Below are 26,371 nucleotides of genomic sequence, written 5' to 3'. Positions count from 1 at the left end.
TATCATCCTCAAGCCACAACTTCAAAGCTGCCCTCGCCATTATTAATGCAAAGCAGTTTGTCATTCATGGTTTCAGCTCTGTGCTGCGTTAACTTGCACTGCCCTCGGTCCCAGTGTTTTTCTGCACCTGTCTGTGCTGTAGATGCAAATGAAGGGTCATTTGGGAAATGCAGTTAGCACTGCAAACAGCTTTCTAATGTCAGCACTAATGACATGCAAATTTAGGCGCAATGTTGGCGCTGAACATTAGGGAGCTGTTTCCAGTTCCGTAGGAGAATTGTGCCTGGCATGTGCTCAAGAGCCCTCCCCCCCCCCCAAACACATAAATACCCCTCACCCCCACAAAAAATATATAAAAACGTGATGGTCCAGTGGGACTATTGCCAGACCTGACCTTCCACCCACCCGAGGACATCCTGGTAGGCTAGCAGTGGGCCCACCCCCTCCCCAAACCCCCTCAATACCTAAAAGCAGAAAGAGGGACTAGTACCACCCTTCAGCTGCTAAACTACCAATTTTTGTAAAATTTTTTTTTGTTTTAGATTGTATTTCCTGAATTATGTTTCGGGTTTTCTTTGTGCTCCACATGGACCTCGCGTAGGTTTTGCAGAATATAAGAATGATGTATGATGTAATGTCTCTTTGCCTGTCTGATCAGTGTTTGCATCTAACTTGCCATTGCCTATCACTTGTCTAGCAGTTGACAGGGATCATTCAAAGTCTCTCAACTCTGTTTGCCCTTTATCATGTGCTTGTGAGTGACCGTTGGCTTTGCGCAGTGTTCTAGTTTAAAAATGGCTCTCCTTTTTAAAGTTTAGTGCAGCAGCCTGGTTCTCTACCCTGGGTAAGGTAGAGCCTATCCTTTGAGAATAGGCTTCCCTTTCCCCAAAAGGGTTACGTGGTTCCTAACAACCTAAATTTATCTTCCCATCACCATTATCTCATTCATACATTGAGACTATAGAGTTCTGCCTGTCTCCTGGGTCCTGTGCATAGCAGGGGGAACATTTCTGAGAAAGCTACCCTGGAAATTATGGATTTCAACTTTTCTACCTAAAAATATGTTTGGCTTCCAGAACCTTCTATTTTGCAAATGTTTTTATTGCCAGCTTTTGTAGCGGTTTTGAGTTTGGCAGGTTTGCTACGTACAGTGGGGGAAATAAGTATTTGATCCCTTGCTGATTTTGTAAGTTTGCCCACTGACAAAGACATGAGCAGCCCATAATTGAAGGGTAGGTTATTGGTAACAGTGAGAGATAGCACATCACAAATTAAATCCGGAAAATCACATTGTGGAAAGTATATGAATTTATTTGCATTCTGCAGAGGGAAATAAGTATTTAATCCCTCTGGCAAACAAGACCTAATACTTGGTGGCAAAACCCTTGTTGGCAAGCACAGCGGTCAGACGTCTTCTGTAGTTGATGATGAGGTTTGCACACATGTCAGGAGGAATTTTGGTCCACTCCTCTTTGCAGATCATCTCTAAATCATTAAGAGTTCTGGGCTGTCGCTTGGCAACTCGCATCTTCAGCTCCCTCCATAAGTTTTCAATGAGATTAAGGTCTGGTGACTGGCTAGGCCACTCCATGACCCTAATGTGCTTCTTCCTGAGCCACTCCTTTGTTGCCTTGGCTGTATGTTTTGGGTCATTGTCGTGCTGGAAGACCCAGCCACGACCCATTTTTAAGGCCCTGGCGGAGGGAAGGAGGTTGTCACTCAGAATTGTACGGTACATGGCCCCATCCATTCTCCCATTGATGCGGTGAAGTAGTCCTGTGCCCTTAGCAGAGAAACACCCCCAAAACATAACATTTCCACCTCCATGCTTGACAGTGGGGACGGTGTTCTTTGGGTCATAGGCAGCATTTCTCTTCCTCCAAACACGGCGAGTTGAGTTCATGCCAAGAGCTCAATTTTTGTCTCATCTGACCACAGCACCTTCTCCCAATCACTCTCGGCATCATCCAGGTGTTCACTGGCAAACTTCAGACGGGCCGTCACATGTGCCTTCCGGAGCAGGGGGACCTTGCGGGCACTGCAGGATTGCAATCTGTTATGTCGTAATGTGTTACCAATGGTTTTCGTGGTGACAGTGGTCCCAGCTGCCTTGAGATCATTGACAAGTTCCCCCCTTGTAGTTGTAGGCTGATTTCTAACCTTCCTCATGATCAAGGATACCCCACGAGGTGAGATTTTGCGTGGAGCCCCAGATCTTTGTCGATTGACAGTCATTTTGTACTTCTTCCATTTTCTTACTATGGCACCAACAGTTGTCTCCTTCTCGCCCAGCGTCTTACTGATGGTTTTGTAGCCCATTCCAGCCTTGTGCAGGTGTATGATCTTGTCCCTGACATCCTTAGACAGCTCCTTGCTCTTGGCCATTTTGTAGAGGTTAGAGTCTGACTGATTCACTGAGTCTGTGGACAGGTGTCTTTCATACAGGTGACCATTGCCGACAGCTGTCTGTCATGCAGGTAACGAGTTGATTTGGGAGCATCTACCTGGTCTGTAGGGGCCAGATCTCTTACTGGTTGGTGGGGGATCAATACTTATTTCCCTCTGCGAATGCAAATAAATTCATATACTTTCCACAATGTGATTTTCCGGATTTAATTTGTAATGTGCTATCTCTCACTGTTACCAATAACCTACCCTTCAATTATGGGCTGCTCATGTCTTTGTCAGTGGGCAAACTTACAAAATCAGCAAGGGATCAAATACTTATTTCCCCCACTGTAGGTGCTGAATGTGTGTGTATTCATGTTTTTTGTGTTGCTTTACAAAGTGGTAGCAGAAAGAATTTTGTTGTTGAGATGACCCCAGCATTTTTATTTTTATTTTTTTGTACTGTGAGCAGTAGCAGGAAGCTGCATCCGTTACTCGGGGTGTTTTATGGATATAGAGTACCCGTAGAACTAAAGATGCAAAGCTTCCACTAGGGGATCTGTCCTGTTTGGTATAATTTGGGGTTAGTGATAAACACTCATATGAGAAGATTGGTTGAATGGTAATATGAAATAATTTTGGTAGCAGTTTTACAGTGGAGAGGGGATTATTTGTCCATAACGCTATAGGCTATACCAGTCGCATATAGAGTGCTCTCAATGTTGCTGCTTTTACTGTCTATAGGAGTCTGACCCACTGACCCAAGTGGCTACACAGCATCGCAGAAACACCTGCTGTACATTGCACGTGTGGGGTATAAACAAGAAGCTATGATCTGCATAACGTGAAAGAGTGCAAAATGGCATCAGATCACCAAAATGCAGAGCTGATCTACAGGGAGACTGTGGCTAAATGCCCTTTTAATGTTACCTCCAGAAGGAAGTGCTGCTCAGTACTTTCCTTCTGGTGAGCCCCTGATGCAGTCCATCCCTGGGTGAAACATGGCCATGTTGGGTGTTTTATTCCTTCAATAGTTTGCAACAATAAAGTTGCTTTTAGACTTTATTTTGGTGATCTGCTGCCATTCTGAAACCTTGCACATGTGTGGCCTAGAGTTCAGCCAGACACTTTGGGCTTGTCTCATATTTATACCTGTTACCTGATGGGCTGAGCTTGAAGCCACCTGCAAAGGTCAGAGCCACACTGAGCGGTTCACTCTTTAATGTTTTTTCTGAAATACTTTACGAGATCCAGCATGTCCAGACAAAGGAGCCATTCGATGAGCTCCTACTTGCATCTCCCACAGTACATTTACATTACAAGATTTGACCATTATTTGATGTGTTCTGTCTAGTTTATTTAGAAGAACAGTCCTACTGTGTCCTCTTTCTGCAAACATGGCAGGATTTGCATCTACCTTTATTTCCTTCTTGTCCTTGCAGGGCAGTTAACTGAAGAGGAGGCAGCACACACAGCCCAAAATCGCAGCCGAGGCGCTAACAAGCCTGTGTGTATGAATGGCACAGAGACTGTACAACTTCCACCAAAAGCAGGGCAGAAAGGAGAGCCAGTACCTCGTCCTCACGCAAAGCCATCTCTGCCAGCAGCAAGATCCGTAAGCTCTCTACTTGCAAGCAGCAGTGAGCACACTACAGGTATGTGGAAGGATTGAGAATGAGACAGCAGGGGCTGGGGGACGGTCTCCGCGCTGTACAGGTGTGTTGGAGGACTGGGAACAAGATGGCATGGACCAAGTTAGGGCTTGCATTGAATTACTTGCTTTTCCAAATGTGATCTGAAGGCAATAATGCAAATTCAGGTACTGTACGTTGGTTCCTTCCTAGAGGGCTTACAATATAAATTTGTACCTGAGGCATAGGAGGGTGATGATGTTCATTACCTGTCACATCTAATAATATACTTGTAACATTGGCGAGTAGTAGCAGAGTAGCTCTGCCTCCTGCTGAGTACAGACGGATGACATTAGCTTGAAGGTGAAGTTTAGTATGAGGATTATTGCAGAAGGGCAGAGCTCTGTTCTGTTTCATTTTCAGTCTATATATGCTATGGGACTCATTTTCAAAGTACTTAGACTTACAAAGTTCCATAGGTTACTATGAAACTTTGTAAGTCTAAGTGCTTTGAAAATACGCCTCCACATGTCATATTTGGACTAGAGATGGACTAGAGCTGGGAAGGGGAGAAATCTTACCATATTTAGAGAGGATGGCATAAGTAGCTGGAAACATAATAGCATAGTAGATGATGGCAGATAAAAGACCTGTATGATCCATCCAGTCTAGCATAAGGTATAACGTGATACTACATCTGTATACTTGATCTTGATTTGGCCTTGCCATTTTCAGGAAAAAAAATTTTGAAATTGTGGGATAACAAAAAGTCACCTTATACAAATCCTATCTGTTTCAATAATAACTACATTCAAAATATCTACAAATCACTAATTTTTATGGTAATGTTTTGATAATTTTTTTAAGTGCTCACAGATTTTCTTAAGGACCAGCACAGACCGACTTGGTCTTAGATTGTCCACAGGCTACTAATCATTTCACATTTTATCTTCTATGTGTGCCATTACATGCAACCTTATACACAAAACCAGCTCAATAAAATGCCACTTAACTTAAATGGTCCAGAGTCCCGACATGGACCATGTTAAGTGGCATTTTATTGAGCTGGGCTTGTGTATAAGGTTGCACGTAATGGCACACATAGAAGATAAAATGTGAAATGATTAGTAGCCTGTGGACAATCTAAAACAAAGTCGGTCTGTATCTGTGAGCACTTAAAAAAATTATTAAAACATTACCATAAAAATTAGCGATTCGTAGATATTTTGAATGTACGTGTTATTGTTGAAACAGATGGGACTTGCCATTTTCAGGGCACAAGACCGTAACAGTGTGCTCGGCACTGACCTTGTTCTCCAGCTACTGAAGCTGAATCTGTCCTAGGCTGCCAAGATACACAGCCAGGCCCGGGGTAGGACGGCCCCCTCCCTCACACACACATTCGGGCCACCGCCCTGCCCCATTACCTGTCTGCCTCTCCCTTGGTCTGTCGTCTCCTGCTCCTATGTAGCAAGACCTGGGTTATTGTGTTAACGCAATTATCCAGGTCCTGGCAAACAGAAGCAGGAGACAAGCCTGGAAGCAGGCAAGCAGGAAGAAGCTTCTGCTCCTTCAAAGTCTTGTTGGTGCCGGGCCCAGGGAATCTTGCCCCTCTTGTGCCCCCTTCTCAGCGGCCCTGATCTGTCCAGCCATGATCAGGGCACAGACAGTAGGAGTCTGCCCAGCACTAGCTTTGCTTCCCAATTACTAGTGTTGCCATCTAATCACCACTTTGGTTCCATGACTTCTATACAAGATTCCTATGTGTCTATCCCACATGTTTTTGTATTCCGTTACCATTTTCATCTCCTCCACCTCCTGCGGGAGGGCATTCCAGGTATCTACCACCCTCTCCATGAAAAAGTACTTCCTGACATTATTTCTGAGTTGGCCCTCCTGCAACTTCAATTCGTGTCCTCTAGTTCTGCCACCTTCCTGTTTCTGAAAAAGGTTTGTTTTAAGATCACGATACAGACATTCAAATATTTGAAAGGTATTACACACCCCTCTGTCCTTTCCTCCAAGGTATACATGTTCAGGTCCTCAAATCTTCCCTCATACATCTTGTAATGCAAACCCCATAACATTTTTGTCTCTCTTCTCTGAACAGCTTCATCTTGGTACAAAAATAAGTACCTGAATATATGTAAACCGCTTTGAATGTAGTTGCAAAAACCTCAGAAAGGCGGTATATCAAGTCCCATTTCCCTTTCCCTTTTTACATCCTTAGCAAGATATGGCCTCCAAAACTGAACACAGTACTCAGTGGGGCCTCACTAATGACTTATACATGGCATCAACAGCACCTTTATTCTGCTGGTTATACCCCTTTCTGCGCAGCCTAGCATCCTTCTGGCTGTATTCACCGCCTTGTCACATTGTTTTGTCACCTTGAGATCCTCAGATACCATCACCCCAAGATAGATCTCATCTCATGGTTTCTGCTGTCTCTGGGGTTTCTACTCTAGTGGCTATCCTCATCTCATCTGCAAAAAGGCAAGCTTTTCCTCCTTTGGTACCCGGATGGCAGAAAATGGGCAGTAGAAGAAGTAGGTTCCTCTATAGGTTCATGAGCAGATTAGGGAGTGGGATGGTAGGGATGGGGGGTTCTTATCCTATATAGGAGGCTTGGGGTGGAAGTGCCTGAAATGGGGGCTGTTGCCTGTACAGGTGTATATGAGGGATGGGGACTCATAGACTGTACAGGTGTATAGGAGGGATGGGGAGGGGGATGGCAGGGACCGGGCTCTTAGCCTGTACAGGAGGATTGGGGACGGCAGGGACTTGTCTGTCTGACACTGTGCAGGTATTTGGTACAGATGCTACATCTCATGAGTGCCCAATTGCGAGTTACATCTGAATATTCATGGCTGGATTTGAACTGCTGATGTGTGTGAGGGAGGACAGCTCTGATTGGAGGGGGAGGGGGAGACGAGAGAGAGGATGTCCGTGGTTGGTGTGGGTGGATGAAAATACAGAAGCTGAATGATAAGAGCGTGAGCTTCTTCTGTCTCTTGGGCCACAAGAAGCAGATGAGTCATTGTATAAAATCTTCTCTCCCCCTCAGCTTTGTACTCTACAGCTTTCCTTTAGATTTCACGCCCACATCCTCTCCGCCTCCAGCTCTTGTGTTGTTGGGTGTGAGATGTGCCTTGAATGTGAGAATGAGTGTGATTCCCTTCTCTCCTTGGTAAATCTTTGTCTCCCTGTATGTGATCTTCAGATAATTTCCTTCTCTTTCACCTTCACATCTCTTTGCTCATTCTTGTCTGTTGCTCCTTCTCCCCCTCCCATCTTTTTTCTCACACTTGTTATCTCCTTTGTTCTCTGTCTCTCTTGTCTGGCTTGGTGCTCCAATTTCCCTTCTGCCCTGTCTGTTCTCCCTCAGTCCCTCCTTTCTTAGTCTCTGGTCTGTCACTCGGGTCTGTCACTCATGTCTGTTTGCTTATCTGTTGAAGAAAAGCTGCACTGTAGAAAATTGTGAGAAATAAAGGTGTGCACTCTTCTCACTCAGCCTGTTGTAACTCATTTCTCTCAAGTGTATACATATTTTTCTATGGAAATGTTTAATTCATGAGCTGAGTGACTCACCCTGGTTGTGAGTGATGCCGATAGCAAAGCAATTACTGCTTCCTACAAAAAAAAAGTTCTTATGCCTTCCCCAACCCTAAAAAATTATTAGATTAAATGGTTCTTCCTCTTTTTTCAATGGTTTTTTTTTTTTTGGGGGGGGGGGGGGGCGGTGGAGTCAGGTGCCAACTGGTGAATATAAATGTAAGGGATTTTGTCTCGCTCCAGAAATGAGACTTCTTTACAGAACCCACTGCTATTCCAATACTGAGAATTCACACACAGCTCTGCCAGTGCACCTCATTCCTACCCTACAACACTCCCTGCTATTCCAGTATCGGGATCCCCTCACATGTGTACTAATCTCCCCATGTATGTTACTCCTACCCTATAGCCCCCCTTTCTGTTCCAGTATTGAGCTCCACACACACAGCTCTGTTGGTTTACCTCACTCCTGCCCTACAGCATCCCAATCTATTTCAGTACCAAGACCCCTTCTCTCCCCCCCCCCCCCCATACTCTATATATAACTCTGCCCATGCATCAAGTTCTTACCCTGCAGCACTTCCTGTTCTACTACTGAGACCACTCACTGTGCACTTCTCTGCATCCTGTAGCACACCCCTACTGTTCCAGTATTGGGAGTTAAATGCAGAGTGGATGGTACAGGGTAAGAGAGATGCATGAGCAGAGGTTGTGTAGTTCAGCTTTAGTCTAGTTTATTGGAGAGTCTCTGTATTAGAACAGCAGGGGGTGCTACAAGATAAGAGGTGCACCGGAAGAGTTATGTACACATGTGGAGGGTTTCGGTACTGGAATAGCAAGAGGTGCTACTGGGCAGAACTGTGGTGCATCAGCAGAGCTGTGTGTGTGTGGAGGCTTTCAGTATTAGAACAGCAGGAGGTGTTGCAGGGTAAGAGGTGCACGGGCAGAAGTTGTGTAGTTTAGCTTTAGTTTAGTTTATTGGAGAGTCTCTGTACTAGAATAACATAGGGTGCTGCTGGGTGAGGTTAAAAACAAAGGCACAGGGGCGGACCAGGCACCTTCCAAAAGAAAATCCTGAGGGTCCAAGATTGTGTCAAACAAATCTGTTTGCGAGAAATCCACACAAAATCCAATAATGGATGCAAATATCCACCAAAAAGAAAACAATCATTTTGACTCGATACAGATCTGTGTTTCGTCAAGAACTGCCTCTTTCAGGGTTCCCAGAATCTAGATGGAATCTATTATATGCAGATAAAGGACTCATCTGTGAAATTGTATGCACACTTTCCATCTATTCTGTTCTATTTTTGGTGTTTATAACCTGTTTGTCAACAAGGAATCCAAGCAAGTTACAATATAATACAATGCAAAGATCATTTGTTAAATTATCAGATCATATATTAAAATACATATCAAAAAATGTTTTGACTTGTGGTTGAACCTCCATGTAAGATTGTTCCATTCCCCCTGTTGTTCACCCTTGGTTTTTGGTGCTGCTGCCACCCGACGGAGTTGGAAAAAGACTGGAAGAGTAAGGCACTATCTTGGGAGCTACTAGAATGCTGAGGGTGCTTAAAACAAAGAGCACTCCTACTATTAGAAAACTATACATGAGCAAGGCCCCGAAACCTGGGGCTCTAGTTGGAAAAAGGTCTGTTGGAAGTGCTTCCTTGAGGGATTCGCAGACCCTTCCAGACCCGGAGAAGAAAAATCAGAGGATGTACTTGCACTTATTCTTCAAGAATTGAGATCAGCTACAACGGAGATTGCTGACATGCACACAGTGGAGGTGAGCCAGGAGAAAGACATGGAGCAATGGTGGAGAGGATTTGGAGGATGAATGTTGAGGATATGGAATGTGGGTGTACGTGCGGCGGGGATGTATATGTAGGGATGTGGGGGGGAGGGGGATTCTCTTTATGAAAAGTCAATGCAGAGCTATTCATGGTTTTAAGTTACGAGACAGGGGCACTTTTTGTTATTGCTCCTGTACAGTAAGTGTTAGTATATTGTGCTGATTGTATTTTTTTCTGCTTTGTATGACGATTGTAAAACAACAAAAAAAATGGAGCAAGTTGTGGTGTGTCATAAACAACTGAGCTGCTGATGTGCAAGCTCGAGGACTTGGTAAAACAGAATATTTTTTTATTTGGATTTTGCTCACACCTTTTTCTGTAGTAGCACAAGGGTTACATTCAGGTACACTGGGTGTTTAGACGGTCAAACCTTAGGCATACCTGAAGGAATGGAAGGCTGTTAGCTCAGGCAGTTCATCTATAGAATACTGAGCTTCCCAGAATCACCTGTATCTCTGAGATAGGAGACTGAGAGGGCGGAGAACTGCGTCCACGGCCCAATCCTAATCTTCCACCACAGGCTTTCATTGTAAAGTTACTTCGTTTCACTGAAGTGGATTATGCTTTTAAAATGGCCAGGCAGCTTAAAACTTGTCAATTTGAAAACTGGAATATTTGGATTTTTCCTGGTCTGAGCATGGTGACTATGTGGAAACAGACCTTTGGGAGTATAAGCAAGCATTGGCAGCACATGGAATTCAAGTGGTGGTGTGGCGCCCTGCCAAGCTGGTGGTAATTCAAGAAGGGAAATGCAGATTCTTTCAATTGATCCCAGAAATCAAATGTTTTATTAAGTCGCTGGATTAAATAAAAAAATCAAAAGAACCAATATAGACACCAACTGTGTCAACACCAGTGAGATTTAAAAAAGTGCAGCTCAAAACCATGTACAATCTGAGTTCTACACTAGGGATTTTAAGAACTAAACAAAAGGCTCTGACCTGATTACGCTCTATAAAGCATCGAGCTGCTAAAGATATGTTTTCAAGGTTGGAAGCTCCCCTGAAGCAGACTGGGGAAAACCGTCCAGCTCTACTTTCCTCGGACACAGTTTTGCAGTTGGATGACACAATGGAGAAGGAGGATGGATTCCAAGTATCCCATGCGGGAACTGGTTCAGACTCCAAAGTGAGGGAGGATGGGGATGCTACCATTCTGGATTCTCAGCTTAAGCCGGTGGATGCTATGGATTGAGCACCAATGTTTCGAGACTAATATTGTGATACTCTCAAGACTGGTGGTGGTGCCATATAGTGGTTACTTATTGACTGAGGGGGAAGTAAAGTACGTTGGTGTGGTGGCTGAGGGAACCAGGGGGAGGCAGGAGGTTGAGTTTTAAGGTGGAAGGAGAATTGGGGGGGGGGGGGGGGTAGGCTTGGGAGAAAGCTTTTATTGGGAACAGGTGAAGTACAGGGTAGATTGGTCTGTGCTGGGTTTCTTCCGTAATACTATTACTTAAAATCAAAGGTGGGAAGCTCATGTAAGTTGGTAACCTGGAATGGAGGAGGGGTAAATAATTTGATTTAAGAGGAAGTGGATACTGAACTGTTTGCAGGATAAGCAATTGGATATCGCCCTACTGCAAGAACTCAGATTGGACCCATGGGAAATGCAAAACTAAAAGATAAAAATTGGACTAGAATGCACTACTCCTCAGGCGGCTCCAAAACAAGGGGAGTTGCCATATAGATAAAAATATTCCTTTAGTGGATTATGATACTGGGAAGGATGTTATGGGAAGATATGTCTGGTTGGTGAGCAGAATTGATCAGTAGGAATTTACATTAATGAATATTTGTGCTCCAGCGGGTACCAAGGGTTCTTTTTATTTCTTATTTGTTAAAAATTATTAAATAGAAATGGAGAGGGGATGTGATTATTGGAGGGATATGAATGTGACTCTGAAGAAATTAGACAGATCAAAAAGAAAGGGGTATAGATGAAATTTGGGAGGGGAATCATTTAAAAAGCTACCTTAAACAATATGCCTTGGAAGATGTTTGGAGAGTTCACAATCTGTGCTTCAGCTTTATAAGTGTCTTCAGGATGAAGAGTGGGTTTGTAAGAATTCATTACACTAACAGAGGATTTCAGTCAAGTTAACAGCTAAGTCTTTAAAACTTTTTTTTGTGAAATGCTGTGCACAGCTGTCTTTGGGTACTCTGCTTTTGATGTTCTTTTCAGCTCCAACCGCTTAAAAGCCTTTGCATTGAAAATTGTTTTGTGCTGTTTCAGTGAGTTATGATCTTGATGGCACTTTAAATATATATCGCCGGGTTTTTGGGAGTGATAACTTTTTCTCATGTATACATGAGTTGTTTCTTACCACTCTTTTTTTTTCCAATTTCTGTAGGAACCTATGATTGCTCTTTATGGGGATGGAGAGCAGTATTGCCCCCTCTTGGGCAGTTGAGGTTCCAAGTTTTTAAAATTAATGTTTAATTGTAATCCTGATCATTCTTTACTGATGGGAAAAAAGATTTTTTTTATTATTATTATTAGGTATATTAATCTAACAAGCCTCCAGAGCTCGGAGAGCGCAAATGCAAAAAAGGCCCTAGTAGAAAGTTTAGCACTTCTTCAACGAGTGCATGAGAGACGTCCCTCACTAAAGCTTTTGAAGCGAGTAAAAACCCTTAAGCACAAGACTGACAAACTTGATGCTAGTAAGAAAAAATATCTGATGCAGAGGACCAAAAGAAATTATTTAGAACTTGGTAATAAATCGGGGAAATTATTAGCATGGCAACTGAAAAAGCAACAAATTTGATGTTTATGTATATTAAAATTTGCTATACTGCCCTTTCTGAACAGACAGGTCAGGGCAGTTTACAAAAAAAAACAAAATTTTTAATGAAAAAGACACAGAACAGAATTCCATTATGATAGGAAAGACAACTCAAACAAGAGCATTTAGAACTTACAATTAAATAAAAACAGTTGAAACCCTAGTCCAAAACTATCACAGAAATGACCCAAAAGCAACAAAGAAATAATAAGTGGGTTAATAGAACAATTTCTAAAATGGGGGAGGGTAAAACTTCTCATGAAGACATTGCTAAAGAGTTTAGATGTTTTTATGAACAATTATACACCTCAGAACTTTATGCCAGAGAAGAAATTCAGACGTGGAAGAATTGGGTCTCCCCAAGATAGATGACAAAGCTCATGCTACCTTGAATTCTCCTATCTTAGAGCAAGAAGTAGTTCAGGTGATCCAGGGTCTTCTGGTAAAGCAATGGGAAAAGACGGGTTTGCCACGGAATACTATAAAGTAATGAGTCATAAAGTATCAGGAGTGCTTGCTAATTTATTTAATGATGATCTACAAGGTGCCCAACTTCCCAAATCTATGAATAAGGCAAATGTGGACAGGGCTGGTCTTAGGCAGGGGCGACCGGTGCGGCTGCACAAGGCCTTGCGCTCCCAGAGGCCCCGCGCTACTGACCCCGACATCAGACCAAATATCTCGCATTCAGCGGGAGATTCCTGCTTTCGCAGTCATCTTCCGCTCGGCAGCTTCCCAATTCTCTTCCCTTTTTTCCCTGAGTTCAGTGACGCTTCTTTACCTTGTTCCACAACCTCCCCCCCCCCCCCCCCCCCCCCCGGGCAGGTCTAGTCTGTGTATCGATTCCCTGGGTCCTTCCTCCTGGCTTGATCGCTGTCAGCGGTTGTGTGATTGTGATAGACTGCCTCTTCCAGTGCCCTGGCCGCCAATAGAGTGTTCCCTTTGTAGTGCTCCACCTCCTATCACTCAACTTCCTGTTTCCGCGCAGGTGGGACATCCTACAGGGAAAATCCTGATGTCAGCAGGGGCGGTCTGCCATGATCACAGCAGCAGTGCTGCCACTGATCGGGTCAGATGGGAGCATCAAGGGAGGTGACAGGTGGAGTGGACTCGCTAGTGAGGGTTCAAGGGAGAAGGGCGCTGGACTCGGGGGTGGAGATGGGAACCCATTTGTGTGGTTAGAGAGAGAGGTGTGTACTGGCCATTGGGACTAGAGGGGAGGGGAAGAGAGAGGAAAGATGCTAGATCCAGGGAGGGGGGGCAGAGGGAAGAGACCACAGAAGGAGAGGCACAAGATCCATGGAGAGAAAGCAAGAGCTATGCCACAATGTGTGTATGGGTGTGGGGGGGGGGAATACGAGAGAGAGAGAGAAGGGGAGAAATGATGGACCCAGGGTGGGGATGCAGGAGGAAAGGAAGAAAAAAGGGGAGAGACAGGGTACAGAGAATTGAAGCTGGGCATGGAGTAAGCATAGGATAGGGAGAGAGAGGGGTGATGCTAAACATAAATTGAGGAAAGGGGACACCAAGACGTCAGATGCTGAACATATGTGGGAGGATAGAAAAAAGGACACAGAGGAGAGATCCTGGACAGGACAGATAGTCTCATGGAGAAAGAAGTGTCAAATGTACAGGAGACCTGGAAAGAGGAAAGAACAGAAAAGCAGAAGAGACACTTGGATCAAATCGAATGGAAAAATAAAATGCTCAGACTACAAAGGTAGAAAAAAGTATTTTATTTTGAATGTGTTAATTGGAACATGTCAGCTTTGGGAAATCAGTATCTCTGATATCTTGCATTTCAGTTTCTGTTTCTCTAGTATTGCTATATATGAAAGTCTGACTTGAGGTTTATAGTTTTTTACCTTCATATCTCTATGACTGACCTGTGGTCCCTTATTTCATATTTAATGAGGCTCTGTTTTGCATGTATGACCATAGATCTTAAATTAAAACAGTTTTAAAAGGTTATTGTCATGGGGGGGCAGGGTGAAATTGGGCAAGGGGTGTGGCTAGGCAAGGGACTAGGGGCCCCACAATTGCTAAAACCGGCCCTGAATGTGATTGTCCTCCTGAAGCCAGAAAAATATCTATTGTCATGTGCTAGTTATATTTATTTATTTATTTATTACATTTGTACCCCGCTCTTTCCCACATACAGCAGGTCCAGTGCGGCTTACATAGTAAAAGAAAGCATCTTACATGGTAAAGAATACAGTAAAAACAAGGAAATGTAGGAACAGTATTATAAATTGTGATGATCATAACTACTTACATTATGAAAGGCATTACAAAGGACATGTGAAAAGAACGTAATGAACTACAATAGGGAAGGTAGACAAGGATATGATAGGTGAAAGGGAAGGAGAATGGGAGGGAAATGGTAAAGGATGGAGGGAAGAAGATGAGGGATTGAGTATAACATTGGGGTCAGAGTAAGCGTCGACGTCTTAGCAGGAGTATCGTAGGTGATCTGGTGGAATTAAGCTGGTCCATTAGGGTAAACTTGCTTGAAAAAAATTTTCCTGAAAGGTAAATAGTTATTAATAGCTCAGATGGATCTTGGGAGAGCATTCCAAAGTTGACTACCCAGAAAGGAGAAACTGGATGCATAGTATGTTTTGTACTTGACACCTTTGCAGTTTGGGAGGTGTAGATTGAGGTATGTTTGCGATGACATTGTTCTATTTCTAATTGGGAGGTCAATCAGGTTGTTATAGACCAATAGCACTGCTAAATATTGATATGAAAAATGTTGCAAAGATCCTAGCCAGCAAATCGGATAGTGTTCTCCTAAATTGATTCACAGTGATCAAACCGGGTTTGTGCGAGGAAGGCAACTTGGGGATAACATTAGACAGGACATAAACTTAATTGATATTATTGCTAAAAGACGTGAAAAAACCCTCTGGGTAGCTATTGATGCAGAGAAAGCATTTGATAGGATGGAATGGCCATACCTATTTGAATTACTCATAAATATACTCAGCTTCAATAATATTCAGTTATAACCTTATTAGTAATAGACAACAAGGTGCTGTTATAGGAACATCAAATTACCGTACCAAGCATTTGAAGGAGAGGCGGTAACGAAATCCTCATTAGTCCCAAATTTTTAAGATTTTTAGTTTTTTTTTTCATAGTTGCAGTTACTTATCTCATTTCTATTAGACTTTTCTGTTCTGTCTTTGAGTTCAAATTTAATACTTAGCTTTTCAGCAGTCAACGTTGGTATGCGGTGGAGACCGATATCACCAACATAGATATGTTTCGCATAATGCTGTTTCAAGGTAGTCCCCTATAGGAATGAATCATAAGATCGTTATGATTCCATTCCTATAGGGGACTACCTTGAAACAGCATTATGCGAAACATGGATCTATGTTGTTTCTTCATAGGATTCCCTCTCACTTTTTTTTTTTTTTTGCTACTTGTGGATGAGGTGCATGGACAGTTATGTGCAAATGTAGAAGGTGTCTGTACTGGAATAGCAGGGAGGGCTACAGGGCACAACTGTGCGTGGAGGCTGTCAATTCTGGAACCAGTAGGAGGTGCTGCAGGATAAAAGTGAGGTGCACAGGCACTTATGTGCACAGTGGGGGGAAAGGGAGTCTCGCTAATGGAATGGGAGGGGCTGCTGCAGAGCAGGAGTGAGGTACACTGGCAGACCTGTATGTGTGCCTGAGGATCTCAGTACTGGATAGCAGGGGGTGCTGTAGGGCAGGACTGTGATGCACTGGCAGAGCTGGGTGTATTGGTGTTTTGTATGCTTGCTGTGAACGATCTCATCTGTAATCCACTGTCCTGGGCTGCAACTGTCCATCAGTCATCCTTGGGTTTCAGTTCACCTCTTTAATTGTTCGTGTCCAGTTTTGATCAGTGAGTTGTTCCGGGAGTGATGCTTTTTGCATGTCCTGCTGTACTTACGCATTCACCACTTGCTTTTTCTTGTTTGCTGATCTAATTCTTCACAGGTTTTTATTTTTCTCTTTGTAATCCAGTTGCTTCCTTTCCTGGGTGCGCTGGTGGTTTCTCACTCGTTCCTTCTACTCATGGAAATGCTTGTCCAAGCATAATAATGGAGGTTCTGGACATTTACTTTCATACTTCATTTTTTGTGTGTATTTGGGTCTCTTGAGGCTAAGTATCTGTGCATTTGATGTGTTTTTACGAGGCCCATTCCTCCTTCAGCTCTAGGGATGTACAGTCTTCTTACAAGAGAAGAACAGCAAGGAAAACACAAGGGAATGTGTGATATAAAAGGTCTTTTATAAGTTAATTTTTAAAATTTCAAAAAAAGATAAAACCCAGAATGGCTATGTTTGCCAAGTGGCTGCATCAGTGATAATCCAAAGAATGTTCTGTCTTGGGGGTGGATAACCGTGGTCCTTGAGGGCCACAATACAGTTGGGTTTTCAAGATTTCCACACTGAATATGCATGAGATTGATTTGCATGTACTGCTTCCACTGTATGCATATTAATTGTGTAAAGCTTGAAACCCTGACTGCGTTGAGGTCCTTGGACTATGGTTGCCCACCTCTGATTCCACTAGACAATACAGATCACCATACACTTAATTAACTAATAGGTGATCTGGTATTAATACCTTCTGAAAGATCCACACCACAAAATAGGGACTCAATTGTAGATATAGGTGCTCAACAGTACGCAAAATAAATACCATCAACAGGCCACCAGCATAATGCCTCAAATCCATTCCAGATAGACTGGGGTCTGCCACATTTCCATGGTGAACTTGGTGTACTCAGTCTATATTTTTTTTTCTACATTTCAAGGCACTTTATTATTGGATGAATCACTTCATAAAAGTGGTTAATAAATCCTAATAAATAATAATGATCCAAGAGTGTGGGATGCTATCAAGGGCTTTCATATAGTCAATCCATGCTATCCTGAAATTGTTTTTCTTAACATTGGTCATGATGGCTTTATTCAGCATTAACTGGTCTTGGGTTCCATAAGCTCCTCTTATTCTGCCCTGAAAAGCTAGAACACAGAAACTCAAATGTTTGTCAAAACCAGATATCCTACTCTGTATTTCTTAATATGGAAGCCATTTAACATTTGGATTCATTTTCAAGCCTATAGAAAAAGTCCAAAACACAGTATCTCTTGATAAATGAGACAACAGATGTTAAGCCAGAGCACAGTACTGTATTAATTTTGGTCAATAATTATATCATGGAGATTTATTATTATTATTTTTTTACTTATTTACATTCTCAACAGTTACTGTGTTTTGGTGAATCAGGGCAGTATTGCCCTTCTGTCTTATCACCATAATGTTATTGGAATTTATATGATCATGTGTTCTGTCAGCATCTATTGCAGTGAGCAGCTTATAGACTGCAGATAGGTTCTGGGTCTGTAATTTTAAGGATGTTACTAGATCTCCGTTGAGAAGAAGTATTCTTCCTATTATTAGCCATTATGTTAATTCTGGCTACCTGATGGATTGATTTTAGTGGCTTGCTATGTTTTGGTGAAATGTTGTGGTGTTCTTTGGTGCTGGCTCCTTTTTAACTTGCTTTCCAACTCTTTCATCAATAATTCAGACCGTTGCATGACTTTGTTTGCATTCTCTATATTCTCTCATCAGCCCGGGTTGCCATTCTGTGTCTCGGTTGTGCTCTTCAAAACCTTTCTGTTTCATTTTAGTTGGTGATCAACAGGACGCTTCCAAAAAAACAAGGAGACAAAGAATAAGTAGTAAAAACGTCCTTTAATAGTAGGAAATAAGACTCGACAGGGTACTGTGTTTCGCCTCAGGAGTCTGTATAGAGTAAACACCAGTGAGTGGAGCTAAACCAAATCAAGCTTTTAAAAAGACTAATGATTGGTAGATATACAGGATATGTTGGTAAAAAGCACAAGCAAAGCTAAAAGGAGAATTGTGTCCATAAAAATATCACTGGCGTTTACCATATACAGACTCCTGAGGACATGGCACCGTGTTTTGGCAAAAAATACCTGCGAGTCTTATTTTCTACTAGTAAAAAAGGCCCGTTTCTGACACAAATGAAACGGGCGCTAGCAAGGTTTTCCTCGGAGTGTGTATGTTTGAGAGAGTTATGTGACAGTGACTGTGTGAGAGAGAGTGAATGAATGTGCGAGTGTGTGTGTGTGTGTGACAGAGAGAGAGACCGGGTGCAAGTGTGTCTGTGAGCATGAGTGTGTGCCAGGGCCCCCCTCCCTCCGAGTTCCAGGGTCGTCCCCCCTCCCCCTCCCGAGTTCCAGGGTCGTCCCCCCCTCCCTCCGAGTTCCAGGGTCATGTCCCCCCTCCCTCCGAGTTTCAGGGTCCCCTCCCTCCCCTGCATTGTGCTGTCTCCCCTGCATTCATCCATATGCAGGCAATATCCTCAGTGCCCTGCCCCCCTCCATCCAATGTGCAGCATCTCTCCCCTCCCCCCTCCGAGTTCTAGTGTCCCCCTCCCTCCCTCCCATTTCCAGGGTCCCCCCCTCCCTCTGTCCCTCCCTCCCATTTCCAGGGTCCCATGGAACTGGGAGGGAGGGGTGACAGAGAACGTTGGAGGAGTGACGTCAGCAGGTGGTTATGATCCCAGTGAGACACATTGAAATGTTGGAGCAGCAAATTATTATATTAGATTATTAAAGGACATTTTTACTACTTATTCTTTGTCTCCTTGGTTTTTTGGAAGCGTCCTGTTGATCACACTACTCCTCTGTTTCTGTGCTTCCCCTTGTAGTGGATCCAGTTTCTCCACTTTTGTGGTTTTTCATTTTAGTTGGTGGTTTTCACTGGCCTGATGCTCTTTTCCGTTGCTTTCCTTTTAGTCCACCCCATTTTATTCCTTGTTTTTCTGTCTTAATCTGTTTCTCTGTTTATTCCTCTGATTTTGAACAGTAAACCACTTAGATTTTATTTTGGCAATATATCAAATATGAAGCTTGAAACATTTTGATCTCTCTCTCTCCAGATTGCTGCATTTTTTGTGCTGCCACTGCTATTAAGTGCAATTGACTGTTGGAGCACATGAATTTCAGCTTTTCTGTTAATGTAGCACGTTTGATGTTTTGAATCTTTCTCATCTTTGTCTATCAGGAACACTGCTGCATGCAGTGATTTCTACTTTTCTTGCAGTGGGGCCCCCCATGCTCCAGTTTTTGGTCGGGCTGAGACGGATGCTTTATCAATATGTATATATGTAAATATTTTGCTGCTGTTAAATAAACCAGAATTCTGTTATTCCAGTACTATAGACCTATGCACACAGCTTAGCCGATGCACTTCATGCCTCTTCTGCAGCGTTCCCTCCTAGTCCAGTACCAACCTCACCACTCCCCCCCCCCCCCCCCCCCCCACCCCCAACTAAGGTTTCTAGCTGGATTCAGATTTGCCTGATAGGGATGAGCCATTCCTAGAATTACCCCACTGCATGCAGGAACTTGTAGTTTTGATTTTCCCATTGCATTCTCTATGTAAAACAAGGCTCAGTCCCTGCATGCAATATGGTAAACCCAGGACTGGATCAAGCCTGTTGAGCACATCTGGGTCTAGTTTGCAACCCTACCCCACACTTGTAGGTTCCCCTGCTCGTGCGCTTTGTGGGAGCAGGCCATGGCTGCATGCATACATTTTCCTGTATCATTCTGTTAGTACTGATGTGGCTTTTCTTTTCTCTTCTTGTAGTCTCACTGGGACCCTACTGAGCAGCCTGTGTCATCCTGTTCTCTCTATCTTCCATTTTCTGGACCCCATGACGCTTTGTGCAGGAAGCCATGACTGAGAGGAAGAGGTGGAAAGACGCCTGGGTCCAGAGGCTGAAGGAGAGAAGATGCTGGGATGAGCAGCTCTTGGTGTGACTGCTGCTGAAGCCCCAGTCAGTACATCGAATTTCGGATTGTGCTGTCTGGTGGCCCTGGCCCTGGTGCTGGAGCTGGAGCAGAGCAGCAAGCGGTCTACATGCTGGATGGGTGGCTGGCTGGATGCACTTTTTGACTCCTGTTCTGCAGATTTTCTTTTGATTTCTGTTTGCATTAGAGATGCACCTAGTGAAGTGTGACTGATATTTGCACACAGAGCTGAACCTCATAAAAATATGGACTGGAACAAACCAGTGTTACATCCCTACTGAACCTGCATGGCGGGAAAGGGCTCAAATAAAGGGAATGGATTGCATTTTTATAAAAAAAAAAACAATAAAAATGACAGGTGGCTTTAACCCTTTCCTGTTCTAAAACATGTCAGATTTTCAGCTGGGTGGGGGAACAGAGATCAGAAGAGGGCAAGCTGGAACTTTACCTCTTGCTCACTACGTTCTGTCCGCTTCCACATCACGTATAGCACTGGCACCAACTGTTCAAATTGCATGCACTTAGAACTCCCACCATGGAACAAATACAACACAGACATGTCGCAGTCCACTACAGGTAGCAGCAAGACAAGTTACACATCCCTGGTAGTGAAGAGATAACAACATGCACCAGCCGTATAAGCTTCACTTGCACATCCATCCCCGGTAAAATCACTCACACAGTCACTCACACTCACTGCTTCACCATAGAACAGGTACAGCACAGGCAGCAGTGCAAGCTTCATATGCTCACTCTCGGTGCCACACTTTTCTCTCACACACACACAAAAACAATAGGATTGCGGTGTATGGCATGGAAATGAGCTACAAAAGTCACTGGAGCCAACTGCTGACACTTAAATCAATAAACCCACCTGTTCTTGCCATTTTTGCCTGAAGTCTGGGGTCAAGACAAGAGAGTCTGAAATGTCCTGAAGTTACTGTAAATTTTTAACCCCGTGTGGTATTCTCCCAGGTTTATTCCCTGAAACCATGTGTCTGTTTTGGAGTTTCATTTCATTGGCAGAGCACTGATGTTTAGGCCTTGATGTGGTTCCTTCTGCCTAGGGTTACCATACATCCGGATTTACCCGGACATGTCCTCTTTTTGAGACATGTCCGGACGGGTTTTGGCCAGACTGCCCATTTCTCCGGATTTCTGGACGTACATGCGTGCGGGCGGCGGACCTCCCCTCCCCTTACTGATGATCTTCCCTGGTGGTCTAGTGACCGGGGCAGGAAAGAGCCCCTTCTTTCCTGCCCGGCGCACTGCTCTGCATCCTGTATGCTGCCTGTGACTGTCTCGGTGAGATTCAAAATGGCCGCCGAGAATTGAAGTCTTGCGAGGCCGCCTCAATTCTCGGTGGCCATTTTGAATCTCGCCGAGACTGTCACAGGCAGCATACAGGATGCAGAGCAGCGCGCCGGGCAGGAAAGAGGGGGCTCTTTCCTGCCCTGAAGTCAGTAGACCACCAGGGAAGATCGTGAGTCAGGGGAGAGGTGGTGACGAGGGCAGGGGGTGGTGAGGTGAGGGGGTGACCAAGGGGAGGGGAAAATGCACTGGGGGCGTGGCAAGGGTGTGAAAGGGGTGGGGTGAGAGCATGAAATGGGGTATGGGCGGGGTAAGTGTCCTCCTTTTTTTAAGGACAAAAAATGGTAACCCTACTTCTGCCACTTTGCAAGAATGGCATAAGCAGGGCCCCTTTATTGTTTGGGCCCTGCTATATTTGCACTGCTGGTTCCCCCTCCTACCCCCAGCACCCCGTTGGCTCTACCACTGTCTTATTTGTCAGATAGAGTAGCAGCGGATACACATTAACTACTTCAAAAATCTGTACTTCCATTTGTAGTGGGGGAGGGGGTCAGATACAGTTTTATCTTTTTACATTCCCATTGTAGATGCAGTTCTCTTCTTTTACACACCCTGCCTCATTATATAGAATAGTTTTCACAGTTCTGCTAAGATGTGTAGTCAACTGTGAAGAAAGTGGTAGAAGGGGAGTTTCTGCTATTTTAGTCTTAGGCACTATCTCACTCTGGTTATGATAGCAAAAGATGGATAGACACTGTAGCTTATGAAGATCAGCAACCCTACATTTAAAATGGCAGCACCAAACCCAATCCCAATAATAAGTACTGTGGTATAGGTTGTGTTGCTGCCTGCAGCTTTTCCCTTCACCAGGGCCCATGAGAGAGGGGGTGAGATTCCCCCTGGGCCCAGTGCCAGCGGAGAAAGGCAGACAGGCAGGCTGACACACGGGCAGAAGGTTGGAATGCAGTTTGACCGTCATTTACTGCGTCTGCTCACTCTTCCTGTGTGCCGGCACCCAGGTTGTCACGTTACTGCAGCTCTGCCGGCACAGGCTTCTTCCTGCCTTGTCCTGCGTCCTCCTGTGTGAAGTACTTCCTTTCTCTACATAGGTGGTAGGACATGTGATGGCAAAGCTTGTGTTAATGTAATAACCTGGATCCTGGCACATTAGGAGCAGGAGAGAGACAGACCAAAGGTGACAGCAGATGCAGTGAACGGAGGGCAAACTGATTTGTCAAATTGTAGACTGGGGGGAGGGGCCCAGGCCCCAGGCCCAGCCGCCCTGCCCCAGCCCTGGCTTTGTCTCTCAGTGGCCCTGCCCTTCACTGTGTACTTCTAGTATTCACTTTCTGTGGCTTATAGCACCAACTGAAAGGAGGCATAAGTTCAACAGGCTCTGCTGTGGTCTTTTCACACATTTTTTCTGTTACTAAGGAAATCCAGGTGAGGTGTGCAGTTGAGCTCTGAATACAAATGGCTACAAATGTTTTCTCCCCTACACTGTCATTCTGTGAGCTAGAAGGGATAAGAAATGTTTAGAAATGATGTTTATTCACTGCACTATGTGATACCTTGAGATAGAGGGACTAGAAATGCCTGGGGATGATCTTTATCCCCTGCACTGTGTGATACAGTGAGATAGAAGAGATGGGGGAAAACAAGTTTTCCCCCCCTGTACTGTGTAAGGCAGTGAGATAAAATGGATAGAACAGTTTGTGGCAACATTTGATATACAGCCATTTGGTAAAATGTCATAGCAATTTACAACGTCAAGTATTTATAAACTATCAATAGGAAGGAAATGATAAAAGAGAGAAAAGATGAAAAAAAAGTACATTTCAAATCTAAATCAATAAATTATTTAGAAAAAAAAAAATGGCTGCTTCCAGGTGTTCCAAGTCTGTGACTGGCTCCATCTTAACCCCTCCACTGCCATACTGTTAATAGTTTCCATAAGCGTCTCTAAACAAGAAAGCCTCAAGGCTTTTCTTGAAAGACAAATTCATAAAAATTGTGGTAAATGATTCCACAGCAAAGGTGCTGCTACACTAATGACTGAGTACTGAACTGTATCTAAATGTTTATATCAAAAAAATAGTACTACTAAAAGTTTTTGCTGGGAAGAGTGCAGTCCTGGAAGCTAAGTATGGAGTAAGATGATAAGATAAAGTGAGTGGAAGACTGGTATAGTGTGTATCTTAAATACTAGAATTAGGATTTTAAATACTATCATATGGGACACAGGGAGCTAATGTTCTTCTGTCAACAAAGGGGTAACGAGCTCATTTATACATGCCTTTAAGCCATTTTACTGCTGTGTACTGAAGGACAAAGTTGGCAAAGATCTGAGGAACGGACTACTTTGTGTAGAGAGTTGCACTAATCAGTAGTGCCCATGGCAGTAAAATGAAGTAATATTCTCAATGTGTATTTGGGAAAACAGATTTAACAGAGCAAATCACATATAGTTTGAAAACGCATTACTTGGCAACATGAGAGATGTGCTGTCTAAAAGATAATTCTGCCTAAAATTTTCAAGATCAAAACCAATGTGCTTAGGGAACTGGATACTAGCATTGATGGACTATAGGCATGTAGACCTTGCCTGTTGAATATTATCATTTTTTTCAATATTCAGTTTCATCCAAGTAGCAATCCTTTCAAGCTTATCATTAAATAATTTCTTGAGTATCTTGAAGATCTAAAGTTGTCAAAATCTGAAAGTCATCAGTGTATGTAAAGACTGTAAGGTCAAGCGACTGGATCAATTCAAGCAAGGGGGGGGGGCCACGAAGATACTGAAAAGCATAGGTGTTAATAAGGAACCTTGAGGTACTCCACAAGCAGGTGTGTAAGATGCAGAAAAAGAAACATTATGCAAAACCATATACTTTTGATCTGTTAAATATGATGTTAAAAAAACCTCTAAAACAGTACCAGAGATGCCGGTCAGCTTGTCTTTGTATCAATAACTATGAATCCACTAGATCGAAAGCTGCATAAAGATCAAACAGTTTTGCCTTGATCAGTATGAGTTAGTACATATATGGTGTCTGTAAAAAGCAGGACCTCTTGCATAGTTTCAAAATACTTTGTAATTGTTTAAATGTTTAGGGTGACCTTTGAAAAGACATTAGCATAATGTTTTTTTTTCCATAGTTAATTCATAACTTGTGTTCAAAGTGTCCTCCTTCAACCCAGGCCCACCCAGCAGCGGTGCACCCCTGACAGCACTGGCATGGAGGCTGTCATGGTCCTGTATCTCCCTTGAATGGGTCGCTAGCAATGGCAGTGCTTCTCATGCATTGGCTGTTTCTGCCTGCTGCCTGGGAAGAACACGGCAAAAGGAAGGCTTCTAGATTAGTGGCAGGCAGCATGTAGGAATCACTGCCGGCAACCCTTTCAAGAGAGAGATGCTTGTCAAGGTAGATGGGGGGGAAGATCCAGATAAGTGCTGGACAATGGGAAGGAAGACGGGAAGACGGAGAATTGTTGGACATGAGGTTGGAGGGGGGAAGGAGAGATGCTCCACAGGGTGGGGCAGAGAGGCAAGAGAGAGAGGAAATTGTTGGACACAGAGGTGGAGGGGAGAAAGAAAGATGCAGCACAGGTGGAGAGCTGAGAAAGGGAGAAATATAAATGGGGTGGAGGGAAGGGAGGGAGAGATGCATGTAGCAGCGAGGGGCAAGAGAGGGAGAAATGTTGGACATGGGTGGAGAGGAGGGAGGGAGAGATGCCTGGGGGGAGGAGAGATGGAGAAATGTTGGAAATGAGCATGGAGGGGGCAGAGGGAGACATATTGGACATGGTGTAAAGGGAGAGAGAAAGAGATGCTGTATGGGGGGGAGGAAGATGTTGGACCTCAGGACACAAGGGAAGGAGAGACAGATTTTGGACATGGGAGTGGAGGAGAGGAAGGGACAGAAAGAGAAAGATGTTGGATCCAGGGGCAGAAGTGTGGCAGGGACAAATGCTGGACAATGGGAATGAGGGAAGAGAGGAGGAGAAATGTTGGACCATAGGGGAGGGAAGAGAGAAGGGACAGGGAGATATCGGGAGGGGAGAAAAAGGGAGAAGATTCTGGGTTAGAAGGATAAAGGGAAGAAGATGCTGGGAATGATGGAATAATGTGGGAGAGTCCAGGAGGGGGAGGATAGAAATGTGGTGAAGAGTAGATTAAAGATAAAAAGGAATGGAAGACTGTGAAAGGAATGAGATGGGGAATGGGAGAGCTAGTGAGTAAGAGAAGGAGATGGAAATTTGATAGGTAGCAGAAAAATAAAAAGGAGAAGAGTGAGAAGGTGAAATTTGAGTGGACAAAGGCAGAAAAGAAAGAGGAAAGAGCTAAAAAGGAACAATTAGTATGTTGGAGGCAGGTGTAGAGAGGGGATGCAACAAGACGGGAGAGAGGAGAAAAGACAAATGGATAGCAGACACTTGAAGAAGACTTTGCAAAACAGACTGGAAAGCAGAAAAGAGAAACTGGAACCAACATAATGGAAATGGAAAATAAAATGTCCAGACAACAAAGGTAGAAACATTTTTATTTTTAATTTATTAAATGGATGTGTTAGCTTTGGAAAATGAGCATAGCAGATGTATTTGAATTTTGTTCAGTAAAAAAGGAAATGCATTATATACGTCAAGCACCAGGATATCAGCCACAGGAAGGTGGGAATTTCTGACCCCCATGGAACGGACCACATGGTGGTCCGAATCCCCAATGACTAATCAACCAGCAAGTTCTGAGGATGAAAATTGGGCTTGAAGACCCAGTGGTGGAGGGCAGGGTGGCTACATTGCCGGTTCAATTTCTGATCGACACTGGGGCCACTATATCCACCAGAGGGTCAGGTCAGAAACACATGTCCTTTTCCCCTTTCCTCAGAGACTACTAATACGCTAGGATTTTCAGGTCAGTCCCAAGAGTTAAGCTACACTGTGCCTTTGAATTTAGTTAGGTGGTGAACAGATAGAAGCCAAATTTTTGTATGCACCTGA

At 43.8% G+C, this 26,371-nt stretch overlaps 1 protein-coding gene across 1 annotated transcript in view; it reads left to right on the top strand.

Annotated features, from left to right (window-relative positions):
* Positions 1 to 20,427, top strand: part of STK11 (serine/threonine kinase 11) — a 203,847-nt gene extending 183,420 nt beyond the window's left edge. The window contains 3 exon segments of the mRNA XM_030218559.1: positions 3,831 to 3,923; positions 3,926 to 4,043; positions 19,896 to 20,427. Of these exon segments, the coding sequence (XP_030074419.1) occupies positions 3,831 to 3,923; positions 3,926 to 4,032 (200 nt within the window). The 3' untranslated portion in view covers positions 4,033 to 4,043; positions 19,896 to 20,427.
* Positions 20,428 to 26,371: the final 5,944 nt, after the last annotated feature.

This window comes from Microcaecilia unicolor, chromosome 11 (genome assembly GCF_901765095.1).
Source record: "Microcaecilia unicolor chromosome 11, aMicUni1.1, whole genome shotgun sequence".
NCBI classification, from domain to species: Eukaryota; Metazoa; Chordata; class Amphibia; order Gymnophiona; family Siphonopidae; genus Microcaecilia; species Microcaecilia unicolor.
This window is presented reverse-complemented; position numbering and strand designations above follow the sequence as displayed.